Below are 15,430 nucleotides of genomic sequence, written 5' to 3'. Positions count from 1 at the left end.
AAACATTCATATCCTTCAAATCAAATTGGAAGTACTTATATAAATCGTTCTGGTCAGTCGTGTATCATTAACATGCATACATATGCAAGCGCATATTTAGTTACGTATAACAATGTCGCTAATTTGTCCACCCAAAGTGAACATAGAGACGCTTCCTTACTTATATACATAAGTAAGTACATAAATATGTGTGTAAGCATAACACTAATTTACATACATACAATATATCCATCATTCTAATACATTTGCTACACTGCAACGTGATTTATTTATTGGATTATTACGTCATGATTGTAATTGTTGCATGAAAAATGATTCATTTTTGACATCAGTTTTCCAGAATCATAGTAAAATCCCTGGTCGCTTAGTTGCACATGCACAAATACGTATGTATGTATGTACATAAGCTTGAACGTTATCCAGCTCAGACAATGAAAAGGTAGTCAAACTCATTGCGTGCGGAACGTAATAATTTGTTCAGTATACGAATCTGTGTACAAATTGTATGCCGAACGTACGTATATACAATTAAATTAGTAACGGATTTCTTGGAAATGACATAAACCAGAAAATGGATCATAAGTTAGCACAAGTCCAAACATGAAATTGCATAATGGACTTCGTCAACCTATTTTTGAACCATTTACAAATACATATGATACCTGCCAACAACAATTGCATGTTAATTGTGTCTGCCTATTAATAGTAATTCATAAATATACCTAAATCCTCCAGGTATTTTCCATCTCATGTTTTGGTGACACTTAACAGTTTATGACATGACGACATCGATACGTTCAATCCTGATGACTAACTCATCATCGTCATGCTACACAAGTGTATTTCATATAAAAACGGGAATAACATTTGAAAAATTATCACTACTTAAACCCAACTGGACAAGCAAGCAAGACAAGCAAATTTACATAATTTACATTTATATAACTTAACCTTTGCCCCTTTTTGTAGGAAACATTTTATTCACGTTTGAAACTATGGCCAAGCGAAATTTCTCAAATTTTTCCAATTTTACCTCAACCATTCTACTCATTTTTGGAACAATGTGTATGGCACGAGCGCAATATCAATCTCAGATTAACGCTCTAAACGCAAGGATCACCAGTGTAGATGGAAAAACGAGTAAGTTTACATACATTGACACCATTTTAATTCAATCGAAATATACATTTTTCATAAATTTGCATAAGTCATGATTTAAATACATAACTTTGTACCTATTTACAGCTGCCAACTCGAAGAAAATCGACTCTTTGGATTCCAGATTGACAAACTTAAGGAGCGAAATGTACTCCGAAATCAATCATTTATCAAATCGGATTTACACCCTAAGAGCAAATGTGACACAAATGAGGAACGAAATTGAATCAAACAAAGTGCAAATCGAATATGCAAATAACAGGATTGCTGAGCTTTCCACATCACTGAACGCTGCGAACAGTAAAATCACCAAATTACAGTCTATCAATCAAGTATGGGCAAAAAATTGGCGCATTGTTGACAAAACTTTTAAAGAATTAAGGAAGAAAGTTACATTTGCTACACCGGTTTTAGCCGTTGCTGTAGTTGGCCGTTAATGATTAAGAACATAATTTTAGTGTAAAATTTTTAGATAAAGTTTTAAATTTCACCTATGCATAACATTAAGGCTAATTACTTACAATTAATTTGTTAGTTGTTAGTTACCTACATTTTTTGTTAATTTTGTATGTATCTATTTAAATGTAACTAATTACGCGAAACTGCGTGTCGCGTGTTGCCAAAATCTCATGAATAACAAAATATCTATGCATTATTGCATAAAAAAATGACCAAACCTGGTTTTTCTATGTACATATTTATACATGCATATGTATAATTAAAGGAATTGCAACTCTTTATTTCAATTAAACATATTATTTACAACACATGCTAAAACTTGACCAAAACGACTAAATCAAAACATTTTTACCGTCCCATAGTATAACAAACAATTTACATTTTTCTGCTAAAAGTTTTATAATTTCAAAGCATAATTAAAGGCTAACGCGCATAGAACATGTTAGGTGTTCCTATTTCCACTGTAATGGATTTCTTCCCGTCTTGAAAATTGTACTTGAAACGGATACGGTTTTACTGAAAGTCCAGGTTTTTTGTCCATCCTTGGCGGCCCCTGTCCCCTTGGAATGCTCAATTTGTACCGTTTCAGAAGTGAAGTTAGGATCACGAATATTACAATATTTGCAAAATTTTCACCAGGGCAGATTCGTTTCCCTTTAATTTTTCAAATTATCAATTTCCACTCGCAGCTAATAAGTACATATGCATTTAAACACAAATTTGAACTTCACTCACCCATCCCGAAGGAAATTATATTCTCCGAATTGCAAAGTTCACCTTTTTCGTTGATAAAGCGTTCTGGACAAAATGTTTCTGGATTACGATACATTTTCTCATCTCCATAATAAAGACGTAAATCAACCATAATTATGGTATCCTGTGTAAAGCAAATATTTATTTAACTGCTCAAGTTTGCTTTAAAAATTTAGAATTTCATGAATTTACCTTTTTGATTTCCATATTTTTATACTCAATGTCGCCCGTTGCTCTTCGAGGAAACGAGTTTTGTTGAGGCATCGCATTTCTATACATCTCAAGGAGGAACGCTTTCGTGTAAATCATGCTAAAAATATTTTCGCGTAATTTTTGCATACATACAATTAACCCATAATGATGCAAGCAAAAATTATGTGCCTACCGATTCCTATCCTCAAAGGGTACGAAATTAGAATCGTTAGAAAATTGTACAATTTCCTGATAAATCTTGTCCTGTACTTTGGGATAGGTTACTAAATAGAGGACAATAGACTCCAAAAAGGAGCTCGTCGCATCTGAACCGGCGAGAAGTAGGTCTTGAAATATTATCTGAAAATTCTCACCTGCCGCATTCACACATATAAATTAGACACCCCAAATACCCTTAAATGAATAATTTTTCCCGAACAACTCACAATTGAAGACCTCATCATCTTTCCGAGATTTGCAATTTTGAACAAAAGCTTCCAACAAGTTTTCTTCCGATTTGGTAAAGTCTTTTTCAAATTTGTCTTCCATTTGGGCAAAAAGTTTCTTAAAAAAAATTAAATCAGATTGACTGACTTAAACTTGAATTGTTGTAATTGCATACTTTCGCGATATTATTGCACGAATTGAAGAAATCCATTTGGACATTATAACCAAGAATTTTAGGGAAGATTTTTCTCAGAAACGGATACGCGTTAATGAGCCCCGTCCCCACGACGGAACTTTGTAAAAAAGCTTGGCTCGTTTCTGTCAACCGTTTGATGACCTCGGTATCCTTGGGGGACGCTGGACCCACTATGATTTCCCAAAGGATGGTCATGATGGATGGGTTAAAGAGTAAGGAGACGTTAATCGCTGAGTCAATACGATCGTCAATGTGACGAAATAGAGGCATGCAGGCGTTCTAAAACATTAAAGTTATTAAAATTTCGTGTAAATTAAAAATCCTTAGTTTTAGCATTTAAGATAACATGATATCTTAACCTCAACGAATTCCTGCATTTGAGAAGACTGGCCAAATCCAAACTGTTTCAATTTTTTAAATGTCCAATTCCTCGTTTTCTCCCAGATTTCTCCATCGGATGAAACTATCCCCAAATTCTTGTTCATTAAACGATCCCCAAATATTCCCCTCCTGTCGCGACCCAGGGAAGCCTCATGCAATAAAATTGTACGCATGGCCTCTTTCGAAGTGATGACAACTATTTTAATTGATAATATATTATTAAATTGCTCGTAATTAGTGACGCTAATTTTTGTTCATACCTGTCCTTTTTGTTCCCATTTGGAGCGAATATATTTCCCCGAATCGTTTCGCTAATTCTCCAAAAGCCTTTGTCATGTCTGAAGAAACAGTCGCGACATCCAGTAAATTTCCTATGATTGGCCATGGCCGTGGATCTGGTAATAAAAATTTGTGGAGATGTAAAAATTTAAAAGAGATATAAAAACGACGAAAACCTGGATTTTCGTAATCTACGTACTTAACTAAATTTTGGAGTAATCCTTGAAGTTGATAACGAGGTAATTCTTTTAACAAAGTGCTTACCTGGAATTTCGGTATTATTCTTTCTACCGCGGTAAGGTTTTATGTAATGCCAAAAAATTCCGAGAGGAAGTAATATTGCGCACCAAAAAATCAACATTTCATCAGCATTTGCATCACCTTTAGCAAGAGCAAAATATGTATTTGTGATTTTTTATGACAAAATTAACGGCTTCTAAGAAGCTGGTCGGAAGCCTAAAAACTAACTTGTTTCAAGTCGTATGAATCTGTTGGTTTCGTTGTACATTGACATACTATTTTGCATCTGTATTTATGATAAAAATTTAGTCGGAAATTAGGTGAACTATGTATTTATGTACTTAATACATACGGGTATTTACCTAAATATCACTTTTCCTCATTGGAAGGGTTAAAAATAAAATAAATGCATGGAACTTTCCTTATGCATATACATAGGTATGCATGCAAGTATGTATGTAATCAAATATCACAGTAAACATGCCCATTAAAATTTGCAAAATATACTATAGATGAAATTGTAAAACTTGGAGTGTTTTAGAAACCGGGTTGAAAATTGTTTTGAAAATTTACCAGTTAAAGGAATCAAATATGTTATGCATACATACATATTTGGCAAGTCGGTGTTTTCTCGGTTAATCAGAATAACCGTCGATTTATTGTGTAAACACACATAGTAAATGAAAATTTACATAGGAGAAGTTACATAATTTTTCATTATCTATATTTAACACTTTTAAGAAGTAAAATGCACTCTAAAAATATTTTCGTCTACAACTTATCTAATAGTAAATTATTGTTGCACATAAAGAATTTAATACTGTGCATATCAATCGTGGAATGAACATAAATTCTATATGGAGGCCAACAATTTTGCAGTTAATAAAAAAACTCACAAATTTATTATCAATTTAATATCCATATCCTAATTGCCGATAAAACATGATTAGGTAAATATCTATGAAAACCAATTTCCCCAATTTCAGCTCCGAACTGATTCGTCATCTTTATCCGAAATTTTTCCTTCCACAATTACAAGTGCACGTTGCGGCCTTGTGCCCCCACCCTTTTTTCCAATTATTAGACCAACTCCCATTTCCACGTTGCATGGTCGCATTCAATTTCTCCAAGACTTGATCCATCTTTCCCTCCAAAGTGGTCACTCTGTCGTCCAAATTATTTTGTCCGGTCGAATCTGGAGTCGAAGTTGTTGCTCTAGAATTATCTTCCAATGCGGAAATCCTCACAGAATTATTGCCAACTTGATTTTGAAGAGACTGAACATTTTTCTGCGTTTGGGTAGATTGTCCACGAAGAGAAGTAACCTGGTTGTTGAGGTTGGTTACTTGTTTGGTCAGATCAGCCAGTAGTATGGCATTTCTGGCTGTACTTGCATAAAATAAGGCAATTATTTCATAACTTGGTAGCATTAAAGGTGTCAAAGTACCTTAAAACCAAAGCGTAAAACCAAACAAGATATTGGACATACTCACGACAATTTTCGCGTGACTCGCAAATCTCGAACATTAAGCATACATATGTATGTATGTAGATTTGCGAAATTTTTCAAAACATTATGCTTAGCAAAATGCATTACGCTTAGCTACATACATATTTAAATATGTATGTATGTAGATTGCATTGTTTAAATGAGTTGCGATGAAAGACATTATCGTGAGGTGGCCCATTAGGTTTATTTGAACTTACACCGATTTTTGCTAAATTGGTCGAATTGGTTTTGCAGGGATTGCAACATATCCGAAATACTCGAAGGGGCTTCAGATGTCTGGCTTTCTACGAAATTGTCTCCCACCAAATAAAGTGAAAGCCCAGCGAACAAGAGAATTTTGAAGACGCTATCCTTCTTCTTGTACAAATTCATTGTTTTGTAATATTGCACCGACAGGGAAATAATTAAATAGAGTTTGACGCAGCACAAGAAAGTCTATCGTTCAGAAAAAAAATTCGTCCAGATTTTATGTCTATTTTGTGAGGTCAACACTCATTGTACTCGCTATACATTTAACACGCTCAACAAATTATGTTTCGGAAGTACGTAATTATCTTGTAAACATTTTTCAAATGTTATACAATTGCCGTGTAACATGAGATCGAAATTAATATTTGTGACAATGTATACCTATTTTATCGAATAACTGATCATGCTGAATATTTGGAGAGGAAGGAAGTAATTTAATAACAACGAACTGAATTATCTATTGACAAACGTAATTTCCAAGACCATCATATTTACATATTTATTTCGCGATGTTGAATATGTACTTCAGTTATGTAAATATTTACAAGGATCATTACCTGTAATTGAGACTTTTTCAGTAATGTGGCAGCCATTTACATGCACACAAATATACACAATTCATTAATCTACTTGGATACAAGTTTTTATAACTTTTATAAGATAACTGCATGCGCATTTCGAATGTTATCCCTAACACAATTATTTATGCACATCGTCAACCATCCAGGAATACTTTACCCTGTGGGAACTCATGAGACTTCCGTAAACACCATAAAATCCGTAAAGTTACAAATGTTTACGATAAAAGTAAATAAAAAATACTGCCAAAATCAGCGCACAAAAATTTGTGAGTTTCTGCAGATGGACATTACAGATATATGTCATATGTACACACGAAATCTTCCTTGTGCGTTGTCGCTCTGGGTACAAGTACATAATTCAAGTCAATAAAATACTACATATTTCTGACATCATAAATTTTTTGAAAACTGTATCACCATTATTTCAAATCATGTGCAACACTTTGCCCAGTTTTTTCGCCATGGTGAAGAACCTCTCCTGCGTGAGGTGAAACAGCATGCTGATAATTCCCATCCCAAGGAGGATGTAGATCGACAAGATGACGAGCTGACCGTCCACCCAACGTCCCCGGAAACCACCATGACCACCCGTCCCCAGCTCACCAAATCCGATCGTCACGAGGGCGACGAAACAGGAATACGCCCCGTCGACAAGACCCCAGCCCTCCCACGCGGAAAATACGGCCGACCCGAGGAGGATGTACATTAAGAAGAGAGTGAGGCAAGTTGAGATCGGTACCGTGTTCGCCACCACTGATTTAGAAATGGGCGACTTCTTGGTAGCATCATGGTGGGAAGGTTTTGGTGTCGTCTTGGTGGGCAGCTTATCTTGCGTTGCAAGGTTATCTTTGGGGTCAGGTTTCCTAACTTCCGGTTTACGAGCTGCTGCTATCCTCTCGTGACACCTAGATATTTGGAGAATTCATGAATGTTCAAAATTGCATGGAATACACCCTTCAATAATATTGTCACCTGTCCAAACTTAAGTAAAACTCAATAAAACTCTGCGCCAATAAATTCCCAATGTTTGTCATGTACAGCAAGAGAAGTGGAATCCCGGCCAAGGCGTACAAACATGTAAAAATCTTGCCACCTTCCGTTTTCGGGGTAAGATTATTGTTTCCTGGGATAATTATGATTATGTAAATCTCATTAATTTGCATAGGGCATTAAACGGATGGGCGTCCTCACGTCAAACTCTTTTACATACCACGTCGCAATTCATGTACTTAACCAATGACTGTGTGAATTGACTCACTATGTATAATCTGCCCAAATAAAATATACCATTTGCTGGGCAAATTCACAAATACAAATCCCATTGCTTTAGAAAAAATTGTATGCGAAATTTCGCAAAACTTTGCAAATTAGACAGACACAGATATTCTCAATTTATGAGTTAAGAAAATTGACAATCACACTCACCAATCGTCGTGTACACGCTTAACGAGTACATCACCGCTTTCGGAAATGTCCATCTTTCTTCCTCCATCGCCATTCCGGCGTATCCCGCTTTCACCAAGAGGAGAAATTCATTCTGGAAATTCCTCACAATTTGGTCAACCTCACTCTCCCATTTCTCGGCGTAAATGACGTTCCAGTTTTGCGTGGCCTCCCACAACTGGAAAACCGTGGCGTTCCGGAACTTCTCCACGGCGACGGTGTTATCCGACACAGGCGACTCGATCGCGAGGAAGATTGTTGCCCCCAAAATCGTGTAAAGTACGAGCAACGCTCCGACACCGACGTGGCCGAGGAGAAAGGTGAGAATAATGCGGATCCAGTGTTTTATCCGCTTCCGGCTGGATTTTTGTGTTTCGTTGCTTTCTTCTTGGGGGATCATTTGTCTCTGTAAATCTTTCGCAGACGTGCTGTCCATGCGAACTATGTAGGACTGCATTTTGCATTAAGATAAGTTGAAAATTTTTAACTATATAATCCGCTTTTGCAATTTATTTTTGCTAAAAATTTTTAGCGGAAATATATGTTTGCACTACAAACTTTAGAGTATGTACGCGTCTTTAGAAACTTGTGCAAATTTAATTTTTTACATGAATTTTAATTTACTTGATAAGTTCTTAAAACAAAAAAACTGTAAGGAAACTTGGCAAGTACTTATTTTTTTCGCAAAAGTGCAAAAACTTGTAGCTCTGAGATTAACGACAGATTCCTCACGAACGGGAAGTGATGAATGAAATGAAGAAACAAAAAGGGTAACCTGATCTACCCGAGAAATCGGATGTTTTAAGATTTGTTGTATTTTCATGTTTTAAGATCTTTATTTTCATCTCGCTGTTTATTTGAGTAAGTTTTATTATCTTTCCACCAAATGGAGAAAACCTTTCTGTTTCAAATGCATCCTGATTGACACATTGTTTGACTCATGCAAAGTGTGGGTGCAGGAAATGCATACATATGGCGTGAGTATGCTCAAATTTATGTACTTATTTATGAACATATGTATGTGCAATGTGGGCCTCTCACGTGTACAGGCTGTATGTATAGCTAATCGTAAGATTTAAAGGGAGCAATTTTATTTTGAAAATGAGCACACCGTGTTTTTGCAATTTTATGTATAAATGTGTAAATTCAGGGTTATGATGGTCTCCAAAATATTCCCAAATTCATATACATGGATACTAACGATTATCCGAAATTTTTGTTCCTAAAGATTCTGATCTTTTGCATTTTCGAAGAGTCAAAAATGAACGATCAGTCTTTTCTAATGGTATCATTTTTTTATTTTGAGCCAAATAAAATTAGCTTAATAAAAATTCAAGTTAAGTATGTGTATACGTGAAAGACTTGTAGATAATATTAATCCTACAGTATACTCCATCTATCGGTATTAGTCAATTGGTAGTTGTCTCCTGACAAGGCCCAGCTCCCATCTATATAAAACACATAAAAAGAAAAGTGTGCCATGCATGCCCGGGCTAGTATATCACCTCACAGTCTTTTTGATGCAGACCCAGCTCACATCACTAAATTTTAGCTCGTGATATTTTCGACAAATTCGCCGAATATTTAACCTTGTGCAAATTAAGAAGATGCCATCAACCTCCAAAGGGGACAGGTAAGCCATGTTTGCTATTATATTAAACCTAAGGGCAAAGAGTTATATAATGTTTACATCCTTTTGTGACGACGTAGTCGCCAATTTAAAAGGAATGGAGATGACGTGGTCACTCCAATGAAAGAGGATAACATAGTTACCTCAAATTTATTTTTTTTGAGAGGACGTAGTCTCTCATTATGAAGTTTAAAAAGCACTGAAAATCTTTAAAAAATCAGCTTTGAACTGTAAGACATGTTTACTATTATATTAAACCTAAAGGCAAAGAGCTATATAATTTTTACATCCTTTTGTGACGACGTAGTCGCACAATTTAAAAGGAATGGAGATGACGTAGTCACTCCAGTGAAAGAGGATAACGTAGTTACCTCAAATTTATTTTTTTTGAGAGGACGTAGTCTCTCATTATGAAGTTTAAAAAGCATTGAAAATCTTTTTAAAAAAAAATCATCCTTGAACATATATTATTATGATAATCACTAGTGCTGATGGCGTGACCGCTGGTCCTCCCAAACCGAACAAGAGTTGGGTGTCAATTTTGGCCTCTCATTTAAAAGCTATTGCTGAGCTTCAGTCACTTCCTAATGAGATTAGACAAATTAAAGAAATATTGCTGGGCACACAAAGTAATGGCCAACGGAATTCAGTGGGCGTTGTTGACGACACAATGCAAAGTTTGCTCCAGCATGAGAAAGGTTTGTAAATATTGGAATATTAAAATAAATGAGGTATTCAGAGATGATATATCTGCTCATAGAAGTGATTGATTCCATTCTCGTTGACGATGGACCGATACCTGAGCTCTTAGATATATTAAATGAAAGTCAGCTTGAACCTGAATTTGGACCGGATTTGCACGTCAACGTGGCCAATTCTTTTTCGAATTTTGGGGAAAACAGTTTTATCCAAAGAGAGGATAGAAGAATTAAGGAAAACCTTTCTTACACCAGCTAATTGTAAACTTCTTGGGGTTCCAAGGGTAAACCCCGAAATATGGACCGTATTGCCTCAGAAATCAAAACAGGGAGATTTCCAATCCCAACAAATGTTAGCAATTCTTTCAAGCTCAACAGTTGCATTGGCTCATTTAGCAGAAAAAGTGATGTTGAATTCTAAAAAGATGCCCCCAGAGTTGAGTCAAGATCTTCTGGGGCGGACTATGCAAGCTGCAACATTGAATTCAAAATTGAGGCAAGATATCAATATTAAGCGGAAGCAGGATATTAAACCTGCATTAAGCACTGAAATTGTGGTAGTGTGTAACACGCCATCAACACCTGAGCTACTGTTTTAAGACAGTGTTTGTGACACCATCAAAGCCGCTACCACGGTTGGAAAAAACCGGAGAGGATTTTCCCGTTTTCCGAGCAGACCATGAAGACCATTGTGTCGACCAGTAAATGTAAGCAGGGCAAGAAAATTAAGTTTATATTTTATAAAAGTTGGGAAAAAATTACAAAGACAAAATGTGTACTAACGTTATTAGATACTGGTGCAGTTGTTAAAGTGTTGCCTTGCGAAGGTCAAATTGTTTCAAGAATATTTCTTGTCCCAAAGAAGGAGCCCACTTCTTACCGATTAGTGATTAATCTTAAATCTTTGAATGAGTATATTATATCTCCTCATTTTAAATTGGAAAATTTAAAATCAGTTATAAGTATTATAGAAAATAATTGTTGGATGGCAACTTTAGACCTAACGGTTGCTTATCATGCCATTCCGGTGCACAAATATTTTTAAGATTTGAATTTGAATGTAATTTGTACCAATTTACTTGCCTTGCCTTTGAAATTGCATGTGCTCCAAGACTTTCTACTAAGATATTTAGACCAATAGTGGCATTATTAAGAAAGAGAAGGTTTATGACTACTTACATAGGTAAATAGGTCAAGTTTAGAATCGCTGAGAAATGCAGCATTAATTCAGTGTAATGGCGATTATAATGGAGAATGCACAATAAATTCACAATGTCGAGCAGACATTCAGTGGTGGCAGAGACAGTTGCCAAACTCTTTTGAAACTGTAAGATCGGTCAGCTTTATCTTGACGTTGACCACTGGTTTGGGGTGCCCACACTGAGTCACAAGTTACACGGGGTTTCTGGTCAACAGAGGAAAAGCTTCTTCATATAAATACACTTGAATTGATTGCAGTGATTAATGGGTTAAAATCATTATGCTCGAGTTCATCTAATTGCAATATTTTAGTACGCAGAATTATATAGCGGACAAACAATCCAGAGAAGTGATTGATAAGAAGGATAATTCTTTGGATCAGAAATCCTTGAATATTATTTTTATGCATTTCCCCCCCCCCCTTTATCAGATTTCGCGTACAATAAATAAAATAAAACAGGAAAGGGCAACTGGCATCGTAGTCTTTCCAAACTGGTGTACTCAGGCATGGTATCCTGAATTTGTGAAATTTCTAAAATCCAAAGTTTTTGGTTTTACATGCAAATTATTGATTTAAAATCACCTTATGATGATTCTTCTCATCCCTTGTGCAGGAAAATGAATCTCGTGGCAGCAATTTTATGTGGCAAAACGACCAGTACCCCGAGAACGTAATAAACTCATCATACCAGAATTCAACCTGGAAACAATATTCTTCAAATTTTTAAAAATGGACGGAATACTGTACCATTAACAATCTCCCAGTTTGGAGGCCTTCAATTAATAGTATTTTAGCAATTCTTGCAAAACTTCGTGACGAAGGATTAGGGTATACCTCAATTAATTCAATGAGATCTTGTCTTTCTACAAGGATAGAGAAAGTTGACGGGCAAATTATGGGGACTCATCCCGTGGTGTGTCGCCTATTAAAGGGGTTGCGAACAGGTGACCCCCTAAACCAAAATATACATGGAACTCTAACTGGGTGCTTCTTTTGTAAAAATTTATGGGAGAATTCGAAATGAAAGATTATTGATTTGTCACATAAGTTAGTGGCCTTGTTGGCCCTGACCAACAATCGGGTGCAAACCTTATAAGTGTTTCATGTGAAATCGTACTTTATGATAAATTAAAGTCTAGAAAGCCAGGTAGTATGACAATTTTATCCTTACCTAATTTTTTAGATCTTGACTTATGTGTAGTTAAAACGTTGCAATGTTATAAAGCTAAAACTAAGAGGTACGGAAAACAGATAAACTGTTTATTTCTACACGAACCCCTTATGGGGCCGTTTCTCGAGATACGCTTAGTCGTTGGCTTAAAATAGTATTAAATAAGTCCGGTACTAATATTAATGTATACTCAGATCATAGTTTTCGTCATTCTTCTACCTCTAAAGCTCATGAACGAGGAGTTTGTGTTGATTCTATTTATAAAGCTGCTGGTTGGTGTAATAACTATTAATTTTTTGCTAAACATTATCGTAGACCTATTATAAACACTCACGAATTTGCAAATGCTGTATTGAATGGCTGATTATATTTAATATAAATATTATAATAAATGTTGGTTTAAACATGTATTCATAATTACTTGTGTAGCATTTTCTCATGAAGCTTTGAATTACTACCAATTGACTAATACCGATAGATGGAGTATACTGTAGGATTAATTGATAATTATCCGAGGACGGCGCGAAGCGCCGGACGACGGATAATTGTAATTATCCGAAGTAATACGGAATCTTGAGGTATTAGCGCCTCACCCACCCACCCGATTGTTCATTCGAAAATGTGTTTTGGACTGTGAGGTGATATACTAGCCCGGGCATGCATGGCACACTTTTCTTTTTATGTGTTTTATATAGATGGGAGCTGGGCCTTGTCAGGAGACAACTACCAATTGACTAATACCTCAAGATTCCGTATTACTTCGGATAATTACAATTATAATGCAAACATGGACCACATGCTTATGCTAAATTCAGAGTGCAGTTTTTATATTGTTTATGTATCTTTAGTCCGTATCATTAACTGCAAGATGTGTTTTAAATGAAATTGAAGGATAGACAATCTACCAAGAAATTTGAACATGATTCGCTACATCTAGCAAATTTTACACACTACTCATGAAAATGAAATGAAGCAATTAAAAAATCCACATTGGATAAACAAATATTTTAAATTTGTCCGTGTGATTCATCAATATGGATAATAAAAACAACTGCATATTTTCATGTTGTTCCCAGAGATTTCTGAAATTTTTCTTGCTGCTGATGGTGAGGATGAGTTTGCGAAGTAATGTTGCGAAATAAGAAAATGCCGATTTGCTAGGTAAATGTGCAAAAAAATAATCCCACAGTTTTCCAGCAAAAGTTTTGCGAAATGTCACAAATTTCGCAAGCTATGTTGCTACATACCTATGCTCAATTTGCAAGATATGCGAAGCTTGACTTGAGTACGCTATCTAAATCAACAAATAAGTACTTTGTTCACAAAGAAGTCTCAAATTCAGAAAGATACCAGCAGGGACATTGTATAATCCAGCATTTCAGCCAACAGCGTCCTTCGTATCCCCTTACTCATATATCCAAACCCACCAATACTAATCTTCAAGGTCTGACAACTGCTCAACTTCCGCCCCCAATATCTCGAACACACCGCAACTTTCCATAATCGTATAAATTTCTCCGACTTTGAATTCACCGTGACCAACATTGGAAACAAGAAGACGACCATTCCGATCAATACCACGGCATCCGTGGCGCACACTGCGGTGACTAAAATTGGTAGTTCTGGCCAAAATTTTACCACTATGCATACCATTTCAACCACCGTTACACACGATAATCCTACCGCAATTGGCAGAAAGTAGTAATAAAATTGGTTAATTCCTGTAATCATTATGCACAGCTGACGATATTTTGACAAATGTTTTTCCAAAGTGGTTTAGTTCTTCGCCAGTTGAGAAAATGTGAAGGAAACAGCCCCCCAAGTTGCTCGAGTCGTCATTGGCTTTAAAACTCGTATGAGAATGACAGCCACATACGTGGAGAGGATTAGCGTACCGAAATTCATTAAAAATGTGTGTGTGCATAATAGTGATAATAGTACAGATCGGAATAGACGCTTTAAAATTGGGTGAAAAAGGGTCACATTTCTAAACCAAAAATAAGTCGGGTCCAAATCATTGATGAGCATTGGCAGAAAAAATAGGATGATAGAACCTATTATCACGAAGGCAATTAAACCGTGTAAATGGAGGCCGATAGGGTGTAGTTTGTTTCCTAAAATAATAGTAGGCGAAAAATAATTAATTAGGCATATTGATTTTGAATTTTGATGAAGACCATGTACATTAAATGGGGTACTCATTACAATTTTTTATGTTCGCATGGCAACATAATTTTGAAAAATCTGAATTTCCCAGCCAGTCTTTTTTGCGAACTATGTTTTTGATAATGTTGCTACCGATACGGGCTCGTAATGAATACCCCCAATAACTTTTAAAACATTTAAATTGTCACATTAACTTGCTCACGATTCTTATCATTGATCACGACTTCCATCTTGGTCAGGCTGTGCAGGATGAAGCAAAGTTGGTCCGACTTAAAGATATAAGTAACACTTATGGCAACCGCGATCGTGAAACTCAAGACGCACGCATTCATAACGAATGCGGAAGGGATTTTGAGATCGGGATCCTTGACCTGCGACATTAGCTGTGTTAAACAGAAGACGAATATGTCCACGTCTGCCAAGGCGAGGAGGACTGTAAGTGCGTACGACTTGACCAAATATTTTCTGGGGGTCACCGTCGCCACGGAGGTCACCCTGTTCCACGTTATGAATTGAGGATACAACCATTCCGAAAGTAGGGCAAATCGTTGCAAGGCTTCGAATGGGGTGTGCGATGGGATGGAAACTTTTGGAAGAAATTTCATTCTCGAATGGTCTTTCTACTAAAAAAACTATCCTTGGATTATGTAGTAACGTAGTAGAGTTCACTGTTCTA

The 15,430-nt window shown here is 36.1% G+C and overlaps 2 protein-coding genes across 4 annotated transcripts; one reads left to right on the top strand and one right to left on the bottom strand.

The window, feature by feature from the left end:
- Positions 1 to 839: 839 nt before the first annotated feature.
- Positions 840 to 1,844, top strand: LOC118435701. The gene is made up of 2 exons (XM_035852086.1): positions 840 to 1,140; positions 1,246 to 1,844. The coding sequence occupies exons 1-2, from the start codon at positions 996 to 998 to the stop codon at positions 1,593 to 1,595; spliced, it is 495 nt and encodes a 164-aa protein (XP_035707979.1). The 5' UTR covers positions 840 to 995; the 3' UTR covers positions 1,596 to 1,844.
- A 3,132-nt stretch (positions 1,845 to 4,976) lies between these two features.
- LOC110850329 (potassium channel subfamily K member 16-like) lies at positions 4,977 to 15,424 on the bottom strand. 3 transcript variants are annotated; one of them, XR_004834927.1, is made up of 4 exons: positions 7,871 to 15,424; positions 7,418 to 7,568; positions 5,813 to 7,350; positions 4,977 to 5,489 (listed from the first exon to the last, which is right to left on the bottom strand). XR_004834927.1 is itself a non-coding variant. In XM_022097763.2 (4 exons), the coding sequence occupies exons 1-3, from the start codon at positions 8,343 to 8,345 to the stop codon at positions 6,870 to 6,872; spliced, it is 1,107 nt and encodes a 368-aa protein (XP_021953455.1). In that variant the 5' UTR covers positions 8,346 to 15,424; the 3' UTR covers positions 4,977 to 6,784; positions 6,863 to 6,869. The 3 variants fall into 3 exon arrangements, 2 of the variants coding, with proteins under 2 accessions (XP_021953455.1, XP_035707846.1); XM_022097763.2 differs by having other exon boundaries at positions 4,977 to 6,784; positions 6,863 to 7,350; XM_035851953.1 differs by having other exon boundaries at positions 4,977 to 7,350; positions 7,871 to 14,702; positions 14,957 to 15,424.
- Between the last annotated feature and the right edge of the window lie 6 nt (positions 15,425 to 15,430).

The sequence above is a fragment of the Folsomia candida genome, unplaced genomic scaffold, assembly GCF_002217175.1.
Source record: "Folsomia candida strain VU population unplaced genomic scaffold, ASM221717v1 Fcan01_Sc005, whole genome shotgun sequence".
NCBI lineage: Eukaryota > Metazoa > Arthropoda > Collembola > Entomobryomorpha > Isotomidae > Folsomia > Folsomia candida.
The sequence above is the reverse complement of the archived record's forward strand: the minus strand, read 5'-3'. Positions and strand labels throughout refer to the sequence as shown.